Source organism: Venustampulla echinocandica (genome assembly GCF_003357145.1).
Source record: "Venustampulla echinocandica strain BP 5553 chromosome Unknown scaffold_1, whole genome shotgun sequence".
In the NCBI taxonomy this organism is placed as follows: domain Eukaryota; kingdom Fungi; phylum Ascomycota; class Leotiomycetes; order Helotiales; family Pleuroascaceae; genus Venustampulla; species Venustampulla echinocandica.
Window position 1 is genome coordinate 1,139,428 of NW_022474206.1, and position 23,916 is coordinate 1,163,343.

Below are 23,916 nucleotides of genomic sequence, written 5' to 3' on the forward strand. Positions count from 1 at the left end.
CAATAGGAGAGAGGGTTCCGGTTGGAGTCGGTCGAATGTCCCTAATACATCTGGCCTGATTGCACGAGGTACGCAGTTACGCAGGATTCTTGTTTTGTCTTTTCTTGCCTTGTCTTGCGCACGCATCTCGGATGGAGCTGGTTGATTGATTGATGGATTGGTTGGTTGCATTTGATAGGGGAAGAAGAGCGTGTTCTACAGTACCATCTTTGTCTATTATACTCAAGTGACAGATAGGCAGCCTTCTAAATAAGTCCTACCCCAGATACGGCCCGCTTCCAGAAGCCCACGGCGAATAAACTTAGCGTCTTGGGAGAATTACTCTTCTCCGGACTCGAGGACTGCACTACGGAGTATAATAAAATGTCCTAAGTAGTGTGCTCGGCAGCTCTTCCATAGCCCCGGCTGGTGTGACGGCTCCTGAACATTGAGGCTGGGGGACTTGTGGTCGTGTCGTCTTTGTCGTCTTAGGCGCGTTGCGTTCGTGCCGGAGAGTCAGTGAGCTGAGGATGGAGTGCGTGGTCTGAGTAAGGTACAGCAGTACGAGTACCGGGGGTGGCACTTGTAGGGCCTTTTAGGGGCTTGTGGGCACTTGTAGGGGTCGGAGGAATATGGAATAAGGAAGCATGGAGCATGGAGCATGGAGCATGGAAGAGAAGGATATGGTGAATACTAGTGGCACTCCTCGCAGGCACGTATCCTGAATCCTGCGTCCTGTACAGAGTAGCGACAGCACAGGACCGTGAACCCTGTGCGAGCGCTGTCCGGAGCACCGTAACTTCAACTTCGCATGCTGCCTCCCCCCTAACCTAGGCCCTCCAACCGCTACAGCTACCACCCCGACAGCTTAGGCCTGAGTGACAGTGTTACAGTGTGAAGTTAGCGGAGGGGAGGGTCGTCCGTAGGCACCTGCAACCTGCAACCTGAACCTTACACCTGGCAGCTTGCAGCTTGCACCTTGCACCCTGCAGGCTGCACACTGCACAGCGAAGGAGAGACTGCGACCACTTTAATATAATAAATACAGTGCACCCCACCCCCGATGCCCGTCCGCCTTCTGAGAGGGTACAGGAGACACTGGCACTGACACTGGCACTGGCACTGGAACTGGAACTACTGTAGAACTAGAACTGCGACGGTGGCCACGGTACTTTTTGTATACCACCACACTCCGTACACCACCACGAGCAAGTACTCACTCACTCCACTACCTACCTACCAGTACGCTGCTCCTCCACTGCTTCGACCACCAATACCACTTACCACTACGACAACGACTACTACTACTACCACCTCCTCCTCCATTTCCATCCCTTCCTCCCTCGCTCCTCTTTGTCCTCCTCCTCCTCCTCCTCCTCCTCAGCTCCCGCGCAACATATGTTCGGTATCGCCTGCCCCCCACAAGCGTCGGCTACTATTTCTGGACGGCACTTGATACACTTACTCGGAAAGACAAAGACTCGACAGTCTCAACCCGGATCCTCGAAACCCTTCGACTTGACTTGAATTGAGTTGAACTCGGAGAAAAGACTCTCTGGGGGACCTTCGCCGCTCCGCTCTGAATCGCTCTGAATCGCTCCAGGGTTGCTGGGGCTCGAGTCCAGCCCAATCACGCGCAAACCGTTCAGCCTGACTGCTTCCCTTGCCCCCCCCTGGGCCACTGTCCTGTTCCTTCACCACCCCCCAAAATCGCCATCCATCGCTGTCGCCGTCGTCCACGCCTGCGCCCGCACCCCCGACACAGACCCCCCGACAAAGACAGACAGACACCTCCGATTTATTATATCTGCAAAACTTGGTCTCTTCCCCCCTCCCCGACCACCACTCGCTCTTTCACAACAATCCCCTTCACGTCTGGTTACTGGCCATATTTGTATCCTCCAGTTCTTCTTTTTCAATCCCAGGCCTGCTCCCCGCATCGTGCTTTCGTCGTCGCTCCTTAGCCTTCCGCTTTATCTATTCTCCTCGATTCCCGCCGCCGGTTGGTACTCGCAGCCATGGAACCTGTGATGACCGCCCAGCAGGTGGTCTCAAGACCGCCAACCGCAATATCGAGCATGCTGAACGAGCCCACGGTGCACAAGGAGCCCAGCAGCGCCGACAGCGCCTATGCCTCCCAGAATAACTCAAAGCGTAAGCATGGTCTCCCGCCCGCCCCATTCAAAGAGCTATCTTGGAAGATTCGACTCATTGACAAGTCCGCACAGATTCGAGCCTCACAACCACCCAAAACGGTATTGGCACCCACTTGCCCTGCGATGCGCCGCCTGTGGTCGACAAAACACCATCGCCCGTAACCAACGGAGTGACGCTTCACCCCCTCACCTCCCCTACCGGCACCATGAGCGTTGCCTCGATTGTGTCGCCCACGATACCCGAGCACCAGGAGACAATGGCAGGCGGCAATAGGCTGAGCGTTCAGACAATTGACTCGGCGCTGCACAATGGTTCCCTCAATGGCGATTCCCGCCGCGAGTCCGTCGACAGTCGACTCGGCGCGAATTTTGGCGATATGCGCCTAGGAGCTTCCCCATATACTTCGAACAACCAATCTACCACCTCCCTTCAGAATTCCCTTGCCCAACAAAGGAACCCGGGCGCGACCGATCGACCCCCGCTGGGCTTCCGTTACTCGGATCAGTTTTCCCCACGATCGTCCCGCTTCTCCGAGCGAAGTGATCCAGTATCACCAACCCGAGGGGGTCTGATGTCGAAAACCGCGCCCCCGATCCATGGGCCGCCGTCAAGGGAGATTGCTGAGGCTCCTCATGCCATCCCGGGTCAAGCATGGGCGCTCGACTTCCACGCTGACCCCTCGGAAAGCGACGCTCATATCAACCGACAAGGGACATCGTTTTACAATGACGATTCGAGGCGCAACTCATTCACGGATTCCATCGCAAGCAGCGCATATACTGCCGAGTCACGTCTGCCCCATGGCCAGCGGCGCTTTGATGAACAGTCAGAGCCTACTCACCGTCTCTCGCGAGCTTCGTCGGAGCTTCAGGTCTCGACGCATCATCATTCTCTTCAACATCGGCAAGTTGCTGAGCTGCAAGGGGAGAGCGGTACTTCTCCAGGGGGCAGCCAACCTTACTCGCGCACGCCTGAATTGAGAGTTTCACATAAACTTGCAGAACGGAAGCGCCGGACGGAGATGAAGGATTTATTTGATCAATTGCGGGATCTTATGCCTCAGGAGCGCGGCTCGAAAGCCTCGAAGTGGGAGATTCTCACCAAAGGTATGATAACTCTTCCTGATTGTTTTATTTGCGGCCATGTACTAATTTAATATAGCAATTTCCGAATATACCAGGGCTACGAACGATATCACGAGGCTGTCGAGCAGAATGCGCTCATTAGAGGCAGAACTGGAGACATCCCGTCGGGAGGCAGCCGCCTTGCGACTAGAAAACAGCCAGCTCCGTGGAGAGTTGACTACCTTCACCAACCCCCATCGCCCCGCTCAACAACAACCCGCAATGAACTCGGACTACCCTTCAATGAGCAACAATGTGTACGGTAGAAACGGCCATGACGCAGCTCCCCGACACGACACTTATGTCATTCGATCAGCGGAGCAACTTCCTCCCATCAGAAATGCTATCAATGGACATCCACAAGGCCCTGAAGCCATGAGTGGAGTTCAATATCAAAACGGCTTCCGCTCAGGGGCCGAACATTTCTAACCAATTATTTACTCTTCGCCCCTGTCGACGGTGTCGACATGACTTATGATGCCAATGGGCCGGCCAGCCTCTTCTCATGTTCCCATGGAGACGAATATTTATACGATTTGCCTCGGCCTACTTATGCTAAAACGGGCGCCTCTCATTTACCGGTCATACGATGTTCCTTTTTTTTCGCCTCCATGGCACCGTGTTCTATTTGACGAAACGATATCCATTTAGTGGCGCTTGATGTGTCACGTTCTCGTATTTATACAAACTGGCCTAGACGTCGTTTCGAACGACATCGACATCCCGTGGACACCACAATCATTTTTTTATATCTTCTCTTTGTTGGACATAATCTGGTATATTATATACGCGGCGGCGGCGACCGATCTTCTTGTGTTAATACGGAGTTTCCGATCGAGTTCCGTCCTTGTAGAAATATTGTTTCCTTTGTTCGTTGGCTATATTCTTGCTGCCACCCTCACCATCAAATCGGCTCACCAGGCTCCCACTATTCTCGGAGGAAGCGAGGAAAGCCACGAAGCATGTGGCGATATGGTAGGATTTATACCTACGGAGTGGAGAACTGATGAGGCGCTGGTTTTCTTCTTAAACGATGGATTAAAAAGCATGGATTTGGGAAACGGGTTTGCTTGGCGTTTGATATACCCGCACTGATCTTTCACATATCCTCCTTTTCTTTGCGCTGCTACTCACTCAAACTCATCCCGATACGGGCGCGAGAGAGAGAGATATTCTGCGGAAGGGGATTAGGATTGGAAAGTGGATTTTCTATAATGTGCACCTGGAAATTATTAGGGGCCCCGGAAATGGAATGGGATGGGATGGGATGTGGTACTAGTGGTGGTGGGGTGGGCCCGGAGGAGCTAGAATAGGCTACAAATTTCGCCCCAAATTGAGGCGAAAACCAAATATAAAATGATTTCATAATCTAAGGTTGGGATGCCTAGGTGTTTATAAATGGTAATGGTTCGTGTTGTATAGATATTTTTTAAAAATATGAGAGTTTAGAATTTACTTTCGTAGCCTGTCTTGTGCTTTGGGCGGGTTGTTGTATGTTGTATGTGTGGTGATGTATAGGCAAGTTAGTTTCTATTGTAGGATTGCTTTATATGCTATGAAGCTATTTCTTCGCTCCTTAGTGTACCCGGTAGGTACCTACCTTATTAACAGGAGACAAACTCCCGCTATGTAGGTAAAAACCCAACGTTATGAGCTGATTGCTGATGCTCCCATCATAACCCCAGTTAAAATAAACACTGCATAGATCCAAATCCCATTCAAATATCTCTTATCCAAACCTGTAATTATTATATAGCTATTTTTAACGAAACGGAAAGGTTAACAGAAAATCAATTCACATCATGTAAAATGATGATATGTTAATTGGTAATTGATGATTGTTATATTAGGAGTTGGGTTTATATCTCTTTAATATTCCACATCTAAACTTGTAATTGCGCAATCCTTCGAAGGAAGGAATTAACAATAGCCATTTATATCCTGTAATTCTGATAACTCCTAGGCAGGTAGGAGTAGGAGTAGTAGCAGTAGTAGGGGACAGAAGACGAAAGGGTTGATAATAGGAGGCAAACGCGCTGTGCAAAAAAGAAAAAAGAAATACATTAATTAGCGATTTGATGCATTTATTTTAACATAGCATATAAAGCTTCTAATCGAGAACTAGATTAAATATAAAATAACTCAGATATCTCTACAATGCAATTGCCCAACCCCTCAAAAACAAACTAGCCTATTGCCATCTCCGGTTTTCAAATTCGCCACGCACCGTTACATAACCCAGGGAACCTCAGGAGGTGAGGAGACAATAAAGCCACAGTTCCAAGATTGGTCGCTTGTCTCCGCGTGCGCTAGTGCGGCTTGGCGGACGCTAAGGCCGGTTCAGGGAGATGACCTTGAGAACTTTTTGTTCGCGAAAATAATCTCATCATCCCCATCCATCAACGCAATACATCTCACATTCATTCATTTACATCAGAAAGATATCCATCATGTAAGTACTCGCACGCGTCTAATCCATTGAATTAGTCGCTAATCTGGTCCCAAAGGCATCATATCGTCCGACGTGCCGCGCTCCGCGCTGCTTCCTCTTCCCCTTCCGTTGCGTTCGTCTCAACGCCTCGCTCCATCACCACTGCTTCCCCGTTCCTGCGTTCGAGGTTGCAGGCAACCGGCGTCTCCTCGTCTGTATTTAGACGCTTTGCTAGCGATGATGCCGCGTCGTTAAATTCCGCAGATGGCGAGAAGTCAACCGTTTCCTCCGCCATCGGCTCTGCTGCCGAGTCTGCATCAACGTATTCAGGAGAGGCTGCTGAGAGTCTGGGTAACAGCGCCGAGCAGACGGGCGGATCTTATGGCAACGTTGTTAGGGACACTGCCGCAGGTGCTGCTGCAGGCCGGGCGTTCCAACCCAGAGGCGACAGGGGCGACAGGCGTCCATCGAGACCCGCTTATGATAACCGCAGTAGTGGATATTCCGATCGTGCCCCCAGCGGATACGGCTCCGATCGTCTCTCAGATCGTAGAAGGCCATACCCGCCGCCTGAATTCAAGCCAAATCCATCCCTCTATGTTGGGAATTTGCTTTTTGATATCACGGCTAGCGATTTGGAAGAGGAGTTCTCCCAGTTTGGAACTGTTAAGTCGACCGCCGTTGCAACTGATGCAAGAGGATTGAGCAAAGGGTAAGGATCCCAGTCTTTACAGACCTCGTGATATACTAATGTCACTTTAGGTTTGCATATGTTACGTTCGAGTCCACTGAGCAGGCAACCGCTGCCATCGAAGCTAAACACGAGACAATCTACGAAGGCCGTCGCTTAGTGGTCAACTTCGCCAACAATCTTAGACAAGACCGGGTCCAAAATCAAGCAAGCAAGACCCTCTTCATTGGAAACCTTGCCTTCGAGATGTCTGATGCCGATATCAACAACCTCTTCCGCGATGTTAAGAATGTTATTGATGTCCGTGTTGCCATTGACAGACGAACTGGTCAACCCAGAGGTTTCGCACACGCAGAATTCGTTGATGTGGAGAGCGCCACCAAGGCCATTGAGGTTCTCAAGGACGAGGAAGTGTATGGCCGTAAGTTAAGACTCGACTACAGCTCAGGAAAAACGGCCCGAGATGGCCCCTCCCGCGACTGATTGATGATTTTGGGTGGATGAAGTTGTGAGGCGAAGCTATACCATGTATGATGCTGGGGAGAAGCATTGTGCTTGCATCAAGGGGAACCTAGCCTAGTGTACCAAAAGCCGGTGGGTAGTACATGCGGGTCTAACATATCTGGAGACGTCGCCTTACCTTTCTATATCTTGTCTTAAAGCTCCTTTGTATGTTGCGCTGTAGAATAAGGGGTGTTTTGGGGCAGGCGCAGAGAGGCTTCGGTCGATGAAAAGGAACTTGGAAACCCCACTCATGAAATAGTTGGGAGATGGAAAATTATGTATTTTCGTGTACGATGCGTCAGATTAATAGAACTTCTTGATAAAACTCCTCGTGTTCCATAACGTATAAATTGTGAGCTTCCTAGTAGTACAGTAATGCTTGTGGATATTGATTGAAACAGGGCCCTGGTGTAGCGCCAAGCCGGACCAACATGTGACAAGGCTACGGCGCGGCTTCAATGCACCTCGGCTTTGGAATTGTTTCTCAGGCTCGGATGTCGAGCCTCTTCCCCACATCTAACATTTACCTTACCAATCCAGCCGACCAGCCAACAACAACAGACAACAGCAGACAGCACAAATAGCACCACGACACATCTCCTTCTATTACAGCAGAACATAATAGATACTCCCACATCGAATCTTCATTTAACATAATATCAACCCGAACGTCCGAGTCTCCCCCACCACATAAATCAACTGCCGGGAAAGTGCAAGTGGCAATATATATTTTGCTTCCTTCTCCAACAATTGAACACGGATCATAGCGGACATGTCATTCCTAGGTGGCGCTGAGTGCTCGACGGCGGGAAATCCGCTCAGCCAGTTTACGAAACATGTGCAGGATGATAAGAGCTTGCAGAGGGATAGGTTGGTGGGGCGTGGACCGGGTCCTAGTATGCAGGGCATGAGGAGTACGAATGGGATGGGTATGGCTGGGAGTCAAGATAATGTGAGTTTGGGCATCTGCTCTTGAAGCTGCTGTGGGAGGAGAAATGGGGTTAGGTGAAAGTACGAGCGCTAACAACTACTAGATGATGAATGAGTTTATGCAGCAGAATGGCCAACTCCCTGAGACTTTCGCCATGCAGCATGATATCCACCAGGCGCAGAATATGCGTGCTTCGTCAACGTCGCCCGGCCTAGGAGGGTGGGCACAGGAATTCAACCCCGGAGTGGAGGATCGGGCCCGAATGGAGGCTGCTTTCCAGGTTCCCAAGGGAGCGGCGTTTAGCCCCGCGGATTTTGCCCGGTTTCAGCAAATGGGACAGTCCTCGGCGCGGGCTGCGAGCCCGATGCAACAACAGCAGAATATGGAGAGTAACTACTCGGCATACCAAGGGCGGGGAATGGGTATGGGGATGGGTATGAACAGTATGGGCGGCATGGGTGGTATGGGCATGGGCATGATGAATAGACAGCATTTCCAAGGGCCCCAGGACCTACAGCAACAGGATAAAGGGAAGGGGAAGATGATAGAACTCGATGATGAGCATTGGGAGGAGCAGTTCAAGCAAATTGACCTGCAAGGGCAGGAACAGGACGAGGCCCTGGCAGCCGAGGCGGAGCTTGATCAAATGGACAGGTCAGTGCTTGAATCCGAAACCAATGAATTTGGTGATTTTGAGTCTATCTGGAAAGGAATACAAGCTGAGACCGCGGCTGCTAGGGAGCTGGTTAACGAACAGAATCTCGATGAGAATTGGCACATGGGAGAGAGCGATCAGTGGGATGGCTTTTCCGGCTTAGGCACACACCAGTCGCCATTCCGAGATCCTCAGTTAGGGGACTACATGTTTGAAGAGGAGAATATCTTCAAGGAGGTTGGTAACCCGTTTGAAGAAGGCGTTCGGATAATGCAGGAGGGCGGAAACCTCTCCCTCGCAGCTTTAGCTTTCGAAGCCGCTGTCCAGAAAGATCCACAACATGTTGAGGCCTGGGTTCTTCTTGGCTCAGCACAGGCACAAAACGAGAAAGAAACACCAGCTATCCGCGCATTGGAGCAAGCCTTGAAGGCGGACCCGAATAATCTCGAGGCTCTCATGGGTTTAGCGGTCAGCTATACCAATGAAGGCTATGACAGCACCGCCTACCGAACTCTAGAACGCTGGCTCTCGATCAAATACCCCGCAATTATATCACCCGGCGACCTCTCCTCGGAAGCAGAAGTAGGCTTCACTGACCGACACATCCTCCATGAAAAAGTCACCGACCTCTTCATCCGCGCAGCCCAGCTCTCACCAGACGGCGAGCATATGGATCCCGATGTGCAAGTTGGACTGGGCGTCCTGTTCTACGGCGCTGAAGAGTATGACAAAGCCGTGGACTGTTTCTCCGCCGCTCTAGCCAGCACAGAATCAGGAGCTACAAACCAGCGAGAACAGGTCCATCTCCTCTGGAACAGGCTCGGTGCCACATTAGCAAATAGTGGACGCAGTGAGGAGGCTATCGCGGCCTACGAAAAGGCGTTAACGCTCCGCACAAACTTCGTGCGCGCACGCTACAACCTCGGCGTATCATGTATCAACATCGGCTGCTACGAGGAAGCTGCATCGCATCTCCTAGGCGCGCTGGCCATGCACAAAGTAGTAGAAAACGAAGGCAGGGAGAAGGCGAGGGATATCCTCGGTGCGGGCGGTGATGTGAGTGAAGCGGATCTCGAGCGCATGATTAACCAGAATCAAAGTACCAACCTGTATGATACGCTTCGAAGGGTATTTTCCCAGATGGGGAGAAGGGATTTGGCGGAGCGTGTGGTTGTCGGTATGGATGTCGAGGCTTTGAGAGGGGAGTTTGATTTCTGATGTGTGAATATTGGAAAAACGGAGGGCTGTATAGAAACTATACCTCCGTGATAGATGGTGAGACGACTCTATAATGAAAATGACCTTGATATCACCTAGAAAGGGTTAGAGAAAGAGTTGGAGGATTTGGCGATAGCCATAGAATTGCTTCCAAAATGACTGAGTGCAAATATTGTGTATCATGATATTGTGATATTAACTCAACGGCCTGCTATAATAACTCACCTTGAGAAATAATAATTTCCCTAACTTACTTGCCCTAAAATAAAGTACTAATAAAATACAACGTTAAATTTCAATCAATAGTGCAGTGTTATAAAGGGGCGACATGTCTTAAACTTGGAAATTAGTGCCTCGTAATTTAGGCACCAATCACTGCTCTCCTCAAGAAATAGTTTTCTGTGACGCGATAGCTTAGGGACCTAAACGCGACAATTCTCCCCAGCACTTTCTTAACACCAAACCTCTATTCCAGCCCTCTGAACAAAGTCACAAATATACAAGATGGCTATCTCACAAGCCGCTGGAAATTCCAGCAATGCTGCGTTTAAAGTAGGGATTCTTTTGGGGAGGGGCTTCTTTTTTCAAGAGCTTCGGTTGCTGATGATGGATTTAGGATAAGGAGAAGCCTATGGCTGTTCGCACAGCGAATATCGTCGCTGCTAGAGGTACTTTTGAATATTGCTGCGTCTTTGCGGGTTGGATTATGCTGATTTGCTGTAGCTGTTGCGGATGCCGTACGGACGTCTCTTGGACCCAGAGGAAGTAAGGATAGGCTGTTTCGAACTACGCTTTTGATATGGGTACTGATGGCTTTACAGTGGACAAGATGATTCAAGATGGGAAGGGACACACTATTGTTAGAAAATCCATCCGCGGGTTTATATGGAAGAGAAGCTGACAGATGGTCTAGATTACCAACGATGGTAATACCATGTTGAAGAGCATGGCTGTGATGCACCCTTCAGCAAAGATGCTGGTGGATCTTTCAGCTGCACAAGATGTCGAGGCGGGAGATGGAACTACATCCGTGGTAGTGATTGCAGGGAGCTTGCTAGGAGCGGCAGATCGATTACTTGGGAAAGGCATACATCCTTCAGTCATCGCCGAGTCTTTCCAAAGAGCAGCAGCCGCAGCTGTCCAAGTGCTTCACGACATGTCACATCCAGTTTCCCTTACCGATACATCAGTCCTACTCCAAGCCGCTACCACCTCGCTTTCTTCCAAGATCGTTTCTCAGCACTCGAATTTACTGGCGCCCATGGCAGTCAATGCTATTACGAAGACGATCGATATCAAGACGGCTGATAATGTGGATTTGAAGAATATTAGGGTGGTGAAGAAGGTTGGAGGCACAATTGAGGATAGCGAGATGGTAGAAGGTCTCGTCTTAACACAACAAGTTGTGAAGGGCGGTGGCGGACCTGTGAGAATGGAAAAGGCACGGATCGGACTTATTCAATTCCAACTAAGCCCTCCCAAGCCAGATGTAAGTCTTCCTATCTGAATTTGAAGGGCATCACTCATCTAGCGTGTAGATGGAAAACCAAATCGTCGTAAATGACTACCGCCAAATGGACAAAATCCTCAAAGAAGAACGGACCTACCTCCTGAATATGGTCAAGAAGATCAAGAAAGCAAAGTGCAACGTCCTCTTCATTCAAAAGTCCATCCTCCGCGACGCCGTCAATGATCTCTCCCTCCATTTCCTCGCCAAGCTCAACATCCTTTGCGTCAAGGACATCGAGCGGGACGAGGTAGAATTCATCTGCAAGTCCACCGGCTGCAAGCCCATCGCCGATATCGATTCATTCACGGAAGACAAGCTCGGAAGCGCGGATTTGATCGAGGAGAGTCAGAGCAGCGGAAGCAGCGTCGTCAAGGTCACAGGCACCAGGAGTGCAGGCAAAACCGTCAGCATCGTCTGCCGCGGCGCCAACTCGATGATTCTCGACGAGGCCGAGCGCAGTTTGCACGACGCTTTGTGCGTCATCCGCTGCCTAGTGAAGAAGAAGGCTCTCATTGCAGGTGGAGGAGCGCCGGAGATTGAAATCGCATCCCAACTCGCAAAACAGAGCCGCAGCCTCACAGGCACCGAGGCCATCTGCTGGAAAGCCTTCGCGGATGCCATGGAAGTCATTCCCACGACCCTGGCTGAAAACGCCGGCCTCAACAGTATCAAGGTCGTCACCGAGCTCCGACATAAGCACGAGTACGGCGAGAAGAACGCAGGCGTCAGTATCAAGAGCGGCGGGGTTAAGCTCGATATCGCGGATGAGAATGTGCTGCAGCCCCTGCTGGTGAGCACCAGTGCCGTGGAGCTGGCGGCCGAGACTGTCAAGATGATACTGAGAATCGACGATATCTGCCTATCGAGGTAGAAGGGCCTTGCTGAGATGGGGTCATGGAGCATTGTAGAATAATAGCTTTTTGTAGCAACACTAGATAGAGCCGGAGCCATGACACCTTTCTTGCACGTTTTGTCTAAATAGTGCAAGTCTTGAAGCTCGTTTTGAGGCAATATAAATGGAATCTCCGTACTACTACAACATTACTTACTACGAAAACTGCTTGTTCACGAATTTGTACAGTCATCTAAAATGCTTCCAATCCTCTCTATATACTAGCATCACCAGCCATATGAACAAAACCGCGGCTTTTCCCACGAAAGCCAAACTACACTCAGTTATTTACTTAGCACCACGTTCTCTTCCCTGCGCAGCGAAGCTCCCATCCAAATACTCCCTCAGGACTGTAGCTATATATTACAAAATAAGGTTATTTGTTTCATTCAATTAAGCCAATTGGCATCCGTGCTGGTGTATCGGTAACATTTCCGCCTCTCATTCTTAACAACATGAGCGTTCGCGGTAGCGCAGGGTTCGACTCCCTGGCACGGAAAAATTCTTTTTTCCCTCTTTTTTCCTCTTTTCCGTTTTTGGATTATTATATAAATATTTTTGCTTTCTATTTATACTGTTAATTAAATTAAATTAGCTTACTTGTGAGATATTTATTTTGCAATTTTTTTTTGGCGGTTGTAGATAAGGAAGGGTAAGTGGTGTGGATTCCGGAACGGGCGTTGTGGGTCCAGTTGTGGATTTCTTTTGCCGGGTGGCGGGTTGAGCTCTGCCTTGGCCCTTGGGAGTTAAGGAGTTGAGCAAGAAGGGGACGAAGGAGGTAGGGATGAAGGGGGAGAGGATCTGGGATAGGATTTTTGGAGTTGGTTGCTGAAGAGATAGGAAGCATTGGAAAGAGTAAAATATCTTGGTTGGAGTGAGTGTACCGTGGGCATTTGTAGTTGAGATATATTTGTACGAGGAGTAGGTATTTAAGGTAATCTAGGAGAAGGGATTGGTGATGACTGTCGGTTACCCTTTATATTCGTTAATAGTACGTCTGGCAAGAAGATGCAGCTTCCTTATCATAATCTCCAAGCCGCGAGGTACTACAAACATAGAAATTTTTTACGAGGCTCAAAATAATAGGTCGCTGGACATGTCATCAACCACACCTTCAAATTTTTTATGACTTAACGGGTAAGAAGATGTCTAGCTACTGGCCCATTGTCCAAGCTATCGATAATTTTCGATCCATCAATCCACGAACTAATCACCCCACAAGAACTGTCATCATAATCATAAGAAAAAACAACGCAACGCGTGCTCGGATATCCGTCCACTGGACAATCAAACCATTCAATCTATGCTATTATCCACCCCACGCATCTATCCTTGTTTCGGTTGATCCAGTCTCGCGATCAGAATAGATATCAACGTCTAACATGGCTTAGTACTCGGCCTCGAGTCCCTCCTCAGGGTCGAAGCTATCAGCAGCAACCTCCTCGTAATCCTTCTCAAGCGCCGCGAGATCTTCTCGGGCTTCGGAGAACTCGCCTTCCTCCATACCCTCACCCACGTACCAATGGACGAACGCACGCTTCGAGTACATGAGATCGAACTTGTGGTCCAGTCTCGACCAGGCCTCGGCGATGGCGGTGGTGTTGCTCAACATGGAGACGCTTCGGCTGACGGAAGCCAAGGCTCCATCATTAGGGGAGGTGGAGGGAACGGACACGGGCTTCTGGTAGTTGATACCGAGTTTGAAGCCAGTAGGGCACCATTCAACGAGGTTGAATGAGGTCTTGGCTTTCAGGGAGGCAACGGCGGCGTTGCAGTCACGGGGAACAACATCACCACGGTAGAGGAGGGCGACCGCCATGTATTTGCCGTTGCGGGGATCGCAGACCACCATTTGGTTGTTGGGTTCAAAGCACCTTATACGAGTTAGTAGTGTATGGAAAAGTTGGCTGGGGAGGGGGGAACACACTGAAGAGTCAAGTCAAGAGTCTTGAAGCTTTCATGAGAGCTCTTAGCCGCCGAGATAACAGGCGCGTAACTGATCAAAGGATAATGAATTCTGGGATATGGCACCAAGTTGGTCTGGAATTCATTCAGATCGACATTCAAGGCGCCATCGAAACGGAGCGAAGAGGTGATAGAGCTGACGACTTGAGCGATCAAGCGGTTCAAGTGCTCGAATGAGGGACGAGGGATATCAAGGTTGCGGCGGCAGATGTCGTAGACAGCTTCGTTATCGACGAGGAATGTGCAGTCGCTGTTCTCGATGGTGCTGTGTGTGCTCAAAACGGCGTTGTAGGGCTCGACAACGGCAGTGGAGACACGGGGAGCAGGGTACACGGCGAATTCGAGCTTGGACTTCTTGCCATAGTCCATGGAAAGACGTTCGAGCAGGAGAGAGCCGAAGCCAGATCCAGTTCCGCCACCGAAGGAGTGGAAGATCAAGAAACCCTGAAGAGAAGAGCAGTTGTCCTACACATACAAATTAGTACGGGTTGCTTGCAAAACACACTTTTGCAGCATTACCAGAACACGACGAATCTTATCCAAGGTGCCATCCAAGATCTCCTTGCCAATTGTGTAGTGGCCGCGGGCATAGTTGTTGGCAGCATCCTCCTTACCGCTAATCAATAGCTCGGGGTGGAAGAGCTGGCGGTAATCACCAGTGCGGATCTCGTCGATAGGAGAAGGGTCCAAGTCGACGAAGATAGAACGAGGGACATATTTGCCGCTGCCGGTCTCTGTGAAGACTGTGTCGAGCTCGCCGGAGTCGTGCAGTTCCTTTGCCTCTGGGTCAGGGCGTCCGTCCCGCTGGAGACCATGCTCAAGCAGATACCTGCGGAGTCTCCTATTAGCACACAAACACTCCCCGGGGGGTTATGGAAATGCTTACAGCTCCCAAGCGCTGTTTCCCAGCTGTGTACCAGCCTGGCCGATGTGGAGATGAAGAATCTATATCATAAACATTCGTATCAGCTCCTGTCCTGTCCCATCCCCACAACACGCGCCCGTAACCGCGGATGTACCCGTGTACGGGTGTTCCTGACTTCGTACCTCGCCGCGAGTCATGTTGACAGATCTGAATAGATGCCGTTATAGTATGGGAATGGCGAGGGGGACGAGGATGAGACGACCTGCAGTTGCTTCAATCTTTCTGCTCGCGAAGGCAATGCAGAGCGATTGTTATGTTTATGTGGTTGACAGCTGTGAGGGTTTTGGATTTGGATATGAAGTGGGGGACGGGGTCTTGCAGGGCAGGGGTCCGTTCACCGCCCTTTTCATTCGCCCCCTGAGTTGTCGCTTGTGGATTTTTGTTGATTGTTGACTTACGCGGGACTGCCACGTGAGACAAAGGCCACTGAGTATCTAGGGGTAAGGTCTTTCTGTACCCCCTATTTGTGCTTTACACAAAGGAGCTATGCATTGCAAGCTAAAAGAAGGGCTAGAGGAGGCCAGATATAATCCTGTAAATCGGTAAACACGATCAAGATCTCCATCAGAAGGAGGGCTAGCCAAATTGATCTATTTTGGTTTTATGAACGCGACGGCTATGATACACTATGAGGCAGCAGGGGTTAGCTCAAAATGGCAACCATCAAAGCCAGAGGCCAGCCCGAGCTACATCTACATATCTGCCAGACGCCGAAGTAATTTTCCTAAAAGCAAATCGATGCGAGTATCCTTCAATCCGAACGTGGGTCAGATCGCCTCCCTAATAGTTGAGTTCCCCTGAGCCACCACCCGCAACAGCATCAAGATCCTCGTATGATCTGAGGCTTCTCCCTTGAACTGCCTCCCTGGGTCCGACGGCAGCAACACCGGCAGCTCCATCACCCCACCGACCACCACCAGCCATAGATCCGCCCCGACGAGAACCAGGTGGCGGGCTGAGTCTACCACTCTCCCCACCCCAACGTTGGTCTCTTGGTCGACGATCGTACGGCCCTGTACGAGTGCTGCCCGGGTACTGTCTACCACCTCGCCTGATGGGGCCAGCGCCACGAGGATCCGTACCCATGGGCCACCCAAGGGCTGCTTGTCCGGCGAGGAAAGGTGGAAAGCCTCCTGGTGGACCGAAGCCGGGCATGGCAGGTAGTCCACCCATGCCAAAGTTTTGCAGGTTAAACCCACGAGGGGTACCGGCAGGCATGTGCCCATTAGTAGGCGGGAAATGACCATTGCTATTGGCATCAGATCTTGACGGAGCAATATGAGCAGGATCGAGGGCATATGTATTGATAAGATCAAACTGGCTAGGGTTAGCATTTGTCCAAAATTAAGAAACAAATGGACCTACTTCTTTCTTTAATCCCTCAAGCCATTCAGGATGACGCTTCTCGATATGCTTTTTCCAGAAGTGCTCTTCCTTGAAAAGTTTTGCACAGTCTGGAACACGGCACCTAAACCTATGCTCATCCTCCTGCTTCACGTATTTAACAAGCTCGTCCTTGAGCGCTTCTTCAGTTGGCTTGCCGCCTAATTTCCTAAGATCAACTGCGTCGGGCTCAAGGATCTGCATGATCTTATCCTCGAAAGTCTTTACCCAATTGAAGGCCCGTGAGAGCTGTTGTTCGGACTTCGAAGCGGCACTGTTACGGAACTTTCGATCACCCTCAGGCGATTCTGGTCCCAGTTCCGCATCGTCCATTTCGGCACGCTTCATCCCCGGGAACGGCTCTCCCAAAGCGCTAGCTCTCGCAGCGGCCTTGGCAGAGGAGGTTAATGTATTCCGCGGTCTTCGAAGATGTCCTCCTGGACATTTGCGAGTGAGTTCATGGATGGAATCACTCTCAAAGACGCAAAAGAAGCAGAGGTTGAAGACCCGACGAAGGTATTCCACCATGAGATCAAGCTGCTTCTTCTTAACAAGAAGCTCCTCGTCATCGACCTCATCGTCTAAAGCGCCTTCTTCCTCTTCCTCCCCCTCCTCCACGTCTTCCATCTCCTCGCCGTCATCCATACCTTCCTCCAGACCAAGATAGTCACGAGGTTTCTTGGTCTTTTTCACCGTGGGAGCGGTTACTGGAGGCTGGAGGCGGTTGGAGGTTCTAAGATCCTCGACTCTCTCTTCGATCTTTAGAACAGCATTGAAATCTGAACCAAAATCCTCTTCATACTTTTGCACAAGGCGCTGGGCCAACTCCAAGTCTTTTTCCACCCGCTCGGGGGCCGAGAACAGATCCCAGAGAGCCTTCTTCCGCGGCATACTGGGTGGCACATGGACGCCCACATGGCAAGTAAAGTCTCCGCGAGTCTCATCCTTAACAGTCTTCCCGTTAATCGCCTCGAGGGCCTTCTCCGCTGTAGAGAGCGGGGCAGTTGGTGTGGGCGGAACATCTCCAGCCTCGGTCTCGGCCTCATCTTTGAGTTCTGGGCGGTCAACTATAATTCCGGTTTCCGGAGCCGGGTGTAGCATAACCCAGCCAATTCGGTGATAACGCTTGCTTGGGTTCGGATCGCTCAAACTTAGCCACTTGAAGCCTCCCTCATCGTCGCCTAGGTGTTCTTTGCAGAATGCCTCTAGATTTTGCCGACTGACATGAGGAGCAATGGTCTTGATTAAAAGTGTCGGTTGGAAGGCGTTCTCATCTCTGATATCACTCCCACGGGTTGGCACGAGATCACCAATGCCTAGAACCTCATTGGTTGCAGTGGCCTCGCCTTCCTCCTTCTCAATTACACCACCAGCGCCATTGCTCTCGCTTTTAGGAATTCCCTCCAATGAGTACTCGTCAAAGGTTCCAGATTCGAGGTCTTGTTCCCATTGGCTGTAGTTGGAGCGGCGGAATTCATTCAATTGCTGGCGTAATGGATCCCTGACTTCTGGAAAATATCTCTCCTGAAACCACTGTTCGCCCTTGTGTTCTTGGACGAAGGCCCTCGCCATCTTAGCTTGAAGCTCCTCCTTGTACGCATCGTACGCAACCTGGATCCGGGCCTTCTCTTTATCACGATCTTCCTGGGTGTCACGAGGTCGAACCTCCCCTCGCCTTCCAGTTTTGGCACGCTCACGCTCATCCTTTATCTTCTCGTTTGTGCGCCACCATTCCCCAAAGTATGAAAAGCCAACTTGGAAAGGCAATGAAGCCGGATCTGCCAATGGGTTCACCGTGATTGAAGGACCCGTATCTTGGCCGGGGACGTATCGATCGATATTGGCCGGACCTGGAGATGGACGGCGTCGGTCATCACGATCCCGATCCCGAGGTCTCCCATAATCATCTCTTGGACGGCCTGCGGGCTCATAGCGGTCTACAGCAGGTGGTGACCGGGTCCGGTCACGAGGACGACGTTGGCGGTCGTTGCCTATACAAATGCAACGTTAGAATAAGAGTTATTGATAGAAATTATCGACAGAGTTACAAAGGAGAAGTGCTGCCCAAAGAAAGGTGATAGCGGATGCGCCTAGGTGCTAAACAGACCCCTACTGGCAGACATGCTACACACGGTACGGTCGCGCAATGCTGAAACAGTGACACCAAGATCGTAACTGTGTAACGAGACCGAGAACATAAACATACCTGGAGATCTACCTCGATAAAAGCTGTCACGAGGCTCCGCTCGATCAGGGGCTCTGTAGTTGTCATCGCGTCCGCTCCAGCTTGGTCTCTCCGTTGGTGATCGCGCAAGTGGCGGCTCTCTGTAGCCCGGGTATGCGTCCATGGTGCTGTGTCGTCGTCGTCGTTGGCTTCGGGTCCGGGTCGACGCGTGAACCGAAGGAGGCTCACCGAGAGGACGAGCAGGCAGGGCAAACGCCGTTCTTTTAGGAGGGGTGTAAAGACGCCGGGACCGTGACGAGGGTTGCTGGTCTTCAAGTGACGCCCGGTGGTTCTGATTGTCGGGCGACGGTGGGAACAACGAAGCTACTGCTGTTTGGCGACATGACTGCCTGTCAGAGGAGTATTCAAAAGCAAAGTAATAAGTAGGTGGAGGGAGGGTTCAACGCGCGGATGGAGATTGAAGGGAGGCAGTAGGGGAGAAAAATAGAGGGTAGCAACGAGGGAGCCAGCGTGAAGCCGCTCAAGGTTTTGAGTAGGGAATGATGACCATTGATGATCGTAAGGGCAAAGGGAATTGGGGATTTGAAAAAGGCGGACGGGCCATGATATGCTAGAGCGGCAGAATAAGGGTGAAGGGTAAAAAGGAGGTTGACGAACAAGATTGAGCGTGCTGCGGCGGTGTTTGCGAAGCTGTTGGTGAAGCTGTCGCGCATTCCTGGTCCAAGACGGAGATGGAGATGGAGAGCGGTGGGTGCGGTGGAGCGAGGAGCGAGGAGGGAGGACGCTGGGACTGGGCCATTGGCGGCTGTTGCTGGCGAGGGTTGAGTTTAGCGGTGGGAACCGTTGCTGGGCTCCGGGGGGTTGGTGGCCGGGCTGGGCTGGGGGTTCGGAGGATAACAGACAGTTCATGCTGTAAGATAATGGGTTACCTCCGTGCAAGTACTGTACAGGTACAGGTACAAGTACATTTGGCCAATTCAACGCACTGCTATGCTATGCTATACTGCACCAGTACTACGAAGTATTATTACGATCTTGGTACGAATAGAGAATAGTGCTTAGGTAGAGTACAACCACAAACGAAGCACAAACTGCATCACGTGATGGGATAGACAGACACCAACACGAACTGGTCTTATTCTCATTAGAACTTCAATTACCATTTTCTGCAGCCAAGGTGCAAGTACTGCCCATATTGAATGTCACGTCCCGATACGAGTACTACGTATGGGGCATTAGTCTACGCAGCTAAGATACCTAGGTAGGTACTTGTACTTGTACTTCGTAGAGGGGCAATTTGTTGATTGCTCTCCTAATGCACCAGATGTGATTGGCAACCTCAAAACGACGTCATCACAAGTCACCAACGAGGGGTCTAAACTACTTACTGTATCAAAGCAGCTCCTCCATCCTCCGTCCTCCTCCCTTCTCCCTCTTCACACAACTATCATCCCATTCAGAGTTCAACTCAGTTCTACTACTACTAGCGAGACCTTCTTAACCCATATCCATATCAGAGAAAGTCGTGATACTTGTACCCAGTACAGGAGAAGCAATCATGACGACCTTCATCCCTTCCATCACCATCCCGGCGGCGGTCTTCGCCAACCCCGCAGCATCTATTCTGCTGCCCGTCGCCTTGGGCACCGCCGTGGGATTCTCTGTCCGACGTAAGTATAACTCGATCCTATGGTGCAGTACTTCGTTTTCCATCTAGTCAGCTCAAGATATAGAGCTTCTTGTTCCCCCAATTGCTATTGTCCCCCGCCCTCTTCTCGCTTGTACTCGTACCCAAGTAGCCAAAAGCTAACACCTCCTCCCTCCCCCAGCTACGGACACGCAAAAGACCTACCTCGCCCTTAAGCAGCCACCCTACAGGCCACCTCCCGAAGTCTTCGGCCCAGCATGGACAGTCCTCTACGGCCTCATGGGCTACTCAGCCTACCGCGCCTACAGCGTCGGCATGTCGCCCTTCGCCTCTACTGAGAAGCACCTCTTGGTAAAGCACGGCGCTACATTGTACACCATCCAACTCGGGCTGAACCTCATGTGGATGCCCCTTTTCTTCTGGGCCAAGCGCCCCATCGAAGCCTCCGTCGACATCGTTGCTCTGACTGGCGTGACCGGCTACTTGACCTATCTCTGGGCTAAGGTTGATACCGTTGCTGGCCTCGCTCTTGCGCCGTATCTTGGCTGGTTGGGCTATGCTACGTATCTTTCACTTGGTGTTGGCTACCTGAATGGATGGGACTTCAACGACAAGGTCGTTGATGCTTCCCCGTCTACTAAGGATTCCAAGTGGGTGGATGAGAAGGGCAACTAAATTAAGCTCGGAAGATTTGGTGATTTGCGGAGTCCTTGTCGGTGTGTATTTGTACATGTAGGTGGTGGGGGGTGACGAGGTGTAGAATAGCGAGGAATGGGATGGGATGGTTGGGAATTCAGGTCGGGGCCGTTTTGTTTAGTACCCTGCTATGCTTGCCAGTTGGTTTGCAGATCCATCTTTAAACCCAAATAATTGTTTTGAACTATATAATATGTAATAAATCCCAGGCTATCTATCGATTTTCAGCCATCTATCTTTTCCAGGCCCAGATTCGACCACGGCGCCATATATACCAACAATCCCTTCTTTCCTTTCTCAAGTGGAAGAATACCCACAAGCGTCATCGCTCTCGACAATATATCGACATTTGTTCTCCGTCAAGACCCGGTATCCTTCTATCTATAGTATAAACGCCAAACTACTCCCCATATGCAACTCATCCTCGTGCTAACTCGGGCCCAGGCCTGCCAGTGCCTCGTTCAATACAACCCCCCTGACTAGTTCATTCCTCGCCATATATTCAAAAAGCTTTTGTTCAATCGTAACCGAATACCTAGGACCGTAAGATTAACCCTCCCCTTCAATCAACCCAAGTGGAAATGTTCCTTCATTGCGTCAAAAATAATAAAAATAAAAGCCGAGCTAGGCGCACTTCTAGCAACCGTGATCCCGCATCCCCTATACAGCCCCTTAAGGCCGTACTGCTTCCATATGGCCATACCCTCCTGACGGAATTTAAGGGGTACCGCGCCGGGGGAGATGGCGCTAGTCTGCATGCGTGATTTTATGGTGTCGGCTGGGAAGAAGAGGAAGTTGTAAGACATGCCTGCGGAGGCACCGGCTACGGCTTGCTGCCAGAGGGGAAGCGGCGTAAGGTCGAAGGTTTGGCCTTGTTTGGTGTTTGGAGGAGATGTGGAGTTGGAGGTTTGGGAATTGAGATGGCGGAAGAGGAGGGTGACGGATTCCTTGCTGCCGAACCATGCTGCACAGCCGCCAGTTTCCCGGATCAGTGTCCCCAGCTGTCCATGCCAGAAACCGCGGATGCCTTGGTGATGGAAGACTTCCCGGATGACACTAAGGGGTGTCGGTGCCTTGCTTGCTATTCCACCTGGGCCGACAGGCGCAGAGACGGGGACCTGTATTTTGCACTTGACCAGCTCGACTGGGGTGAGCACCAAGGAGGTGAACGCTCCAGATATGGCGCCCGTCAACCAGAGTGCTGATAGAGGAAGGGGCTTGTCCCGTTGGTAGAATCCAGCTTTGAAGAGGGCCTCCCGTCCTACTCGCTCCCAGAAGAACAAACTGCTTGTTTCAAGGGCCGCACCAACGAGCGGAGCGCTGATACCACGGTATAGTCCAAATATGCCATCGCTACGGAGCGATTGCTTGAAGCAGTCGAACGGGCCAGTATAACGAAGGGGAAGGTGATCTGGCTGGGACTGCAGACGGACTTTGACGGTGTCGAAGGGATACTCAATGTATTTGCCTGCCACGCCGGCAATCTAAAGCTTGTTAGCAAGATACTCAGCATTTTTAAGAGTCATGACTCACAGAGCCAAAGGTAATATCCTCCATCGCGTCTATCAAAGCATCCTTCCCATTTCCTTTGACAATAGGGGGCGTATCGGTCGAAACGACTTTATTAGCTACAGCCATCTTTTGATATTCAGAATAAATCGAGGTTTGGCGTTTAAGCGCGGGGTTGTTGATTGTACTTCGAGTACTAAGTTTCTAAGGCTCTCGAGATATTCGTTGCGTCGTCTCTTTTCGAACAATTGAGCGGTTGGACGCTTGGGAAACGTGTGGAGGTAATGCGAATTGAGGGGCCTTGTCAGAAAATAATATTGTTACGCTTCGCTATCGTAAGCTCTAGCATCGAAACCCTGGGTATGACAACGCAGGATCAGAAAGCGTCACAGAGAACGACGAGCAAGAAGGCGAACGGAGCACTTCTTGCTCTTCTTAATATGCCATGCAGTTGCCCCGCAGCGACGCGTTATAGGCCCAGATGCAAAGGAAGAGAAGAAGCACAAATGTGCGATGTCGGACTGCTTGTAGGGTTATCGTGGAAGCATGTCGGACACAGGCGGTCAGAAAGAGGTAAAGATGACCGATTTCCCGTTTCTGGCAATACTCCGGGCCAATATGACGTCGAGAATGGTGGGCTAGTAGAGTGAAAAAGGTGCGATATTAGGGGCATGTAGGATCGCAGGGTGCCATTCCTTTATAATCAGCTGTACAGTGCCAGTATCAGGCCGCCTTTGCTCGTGAAACAGGAATCTTGGATCTTGAATTTTTTGGTGGCGCGACCGGGGCCAGAGCGGGCAGCGCACGGGACACCCGAGCCTCCTGTTATCAGATCAAATTTATCAGATTTTATCAGATCGGTTGATTTTTTTACCTAAGCGTCGATAAGCCAAAATCGACATTACGCGAAAGAACAATTTAGCACAACTCTCGCATCTATCTTAGCTGAAGCTTCATTGACGCCTTCCATACCTATCTTCTACGATGTCTACACAAGTGACTCCTGCTGCCGCTCCTGTGCAAAGCGATGCAGCCCAGGGCATGCGCAAAAACGGTATGCTTGGACTCGCTGGCTTGCATTGCACAAATTTTACCAAATTGCTCCTTCTAATATCATATAGGCAAACAATGGCATGCTCCTAGATCTGCTTTCCGGCCCAAAGCGGGCAATTCTGGATGGGACAAGCGACAAGTGGAGCGAAAAGCCCTAGAGACCGTAAAAGCGAAGGAGAAGGAGATGAAGGAAGAGAAGGAAGCCGAGAGACAGGTGCGTTTTACACAGCACCGAATTAAGCGTGCAGCGGGATCCAAGCGCTGACTATTATTTATCACAGCGGAGGATAACGTCGATCAAGGAGAAGCGTGCTGCAAAGGAGGAGAAAGCTCGATACGAGAAGTTGGCCGAGACTATGCATAAAAAGCGGGTGGAGAGGTTAAAGAGAAAGGAGAAGCGGAATAAGATGCTGAAGTCATGATCCGTATTTAGAGCGTTAAAGGCATTTGGTGGAGTCTG

General features: G+C 50.7%; 9 protein-coding genes across 9 annotated transcripts; 6 read left to right on the forward strand and 3 right to left on the reverse strand.

Annotated features, from left to right (window-relative positions):
- Positions 1–1,997: 1,997 nt before the first annotated feature.
- Positions 1,998–3,689, forward strand: BP5553_02916 (HLH, helix-loop-helix DNA-binding protein; the record flags this gene model as incomplete). The annotated part of the gene is made up of 3 exons (XM_032011539.1): positions 1,998–2,133; positions 2,208–3,242; positions 3,298–3,689. The coding sequence occupies 3 exons, from the start codon at positions 1,998–2,000 to the stop codon at positions 3,687–3,689; spliced, it is 1,563 nt and encodes a 520-aa protein (XP_031871232.1).
- Positions 3,690–4,770: 1,081 nt separating this feature from the next.
- On the forward strand, positions 4,771–6,865 carry BP5553_02917 (uncharacterized protein; the record flags this gene model as incomplete). Its single annotated transcript, XM_032011540.1, has 4 exons — positions 4,771–4,782; positions 5,407–5,712; positions 5,748–6,403; positions 6,454–6,865. The coding sequence occupies 4 exons, from the start codon at positions 4,771–4,773 to the stop codon at positions 6,863–6,865; spliced, it is 1,386 nt and encodes a 461-aa protein (XP_031871233.1).
- A 793-nt stretch (positions 6,866–7,658) lies between these two features.
- On the forward strand, positions 7,659–9,690 carry BP5553_02918 (uncharacterized protein; the record flags this gene model as incomplete). The annotated part of the gene is made up of 2 exons (XM_032011541.1): positions 7,659–7,838; positions 7,921–9,690. 2 exons carry the CDS (start codon positions 7,659–7,661, stop codon positions 9,688–9,690), a joined length of 1,950 nt encoding a protein of 649 aa, XP_031871234.1.
- A 504-nt stretch (positions 9,691–10,194) lies between these two features.
- On the forward strand, positions 10,195–12,071 carry BP5553_02919 (T-complex protein 1 subunit delta; the record flags this gene model as incomplete). The annotated part of the gene is made up of 6 exons (XM_032011542.1): positions 10,195–10,242; positions 10,307–10,358; positions 10,414–10,455; positions 10,512–10,549; positions 10,604–11,179; positions 11,229–12,071. The coding sequence occupies 6 exons, from the start codon at positions 10,195–10,197 to the stop codon at positions 12,069–12,071; spliced, it is 1,599 nt and encodes a 532-aa protein (XP_031871235.1).
- Positions 12,072–13,479: 1,408 nt separating this feature from the next.
- Positions 13,480–15,119, reverse strand: BP5553_02920 (Tubulin alpha chain; the record flags this gene model as incomplete). The annotated part of the gene is made up of 5 exons (XM_032011543.1): positions 13,480–13,966; positions 14,020–14,522; positions 14,577–14,886; positions 14,944–15,002; positions 15,105–15,119. 5 exons carry the CDS (start codon positions 15,117–15,119, stop codon positions 13,480–13,482), a joined length of 1,374 nt encoding a protein of 457 aa, XP_031871236.1.
- A 643-nt stretch (positions 15,120–15,762) lies between these two features.
- On the reverse strand, positions 15,763–18,713 carry BP5553_02921 (putative Zinc finger protein; the record flags this gene model as incomplete). Its single annotated transcript, XM_032011544.1, has 3 exons — positions 15,763–16,299; positions 16,348–18,356; positions 18,572–18,713. 3 exons carry the CDS (start codon positions 18,711–18,713, stop codon positions 15,763–15,765), a joined length of 2,688 nt encoding a protein of 895 aa, XP_031871237.1.
- A 1,395-nt stretch (positions 18,714–20,108) lies between these two features.
- BP5553_02922 (putative Translocator protein like protein) lies at positions 20,109–20,873 on the forward strand (the record flags this gene model as incomplete). Its single annotated transcript, XM_032011545.1, has 2 exons — positions 20,109–20,220; positions 20,380–20,873. 2 exons carry the CDS (start codon positions 20,109–20,111, stop codon positions 20,871–20,873), a joined length of 606 nt encoding a protein of 201 aa, XP_031871238.1.
- Positions 20,874–21,460: 587 nt separating this feature from the next.
- BP5553_02923 (putative mitochondrial amino acid transporter ARG-13) lies at positions 21,461–22,532 on the reverse strand (the record flags this gene model as incomplete). The annotated part of the gene is made up of 2 exons (XM_032011546.1): positions 21,461–22,378; positions 22,428–22,532. 2 exons carry the CDS (start codon positions 22,530–22,532, stop codon positions 21,461–21,463), a joined length of 1,023 nt encoding a protein of 340 aa, XP_031871239.1.
- An 855-nt stretch (positions 22,533–23,387) lies between these two features.
- On the forward strand, positions 23,388–23,878 carry BP5553_02924 (rRNA-processing protein; the record flags this gene model as incomplete). Its single annotated transcript, XM_032011547.1, has 3 exons — positions 23,388–23,457; positions 23,525–23,670; positions 23,738–23,878. The coding sequence occupies 3 exons, from the start codon at positions 23,388–23,390 to the stop codon at positions 23,876–23,878; spliced, it is 357 nt and encodes a 118-aa protein (XP_031871240.1).
- Between the last annotated feature and the right edge of the window lie 38 nt (positions 23,879–23,916).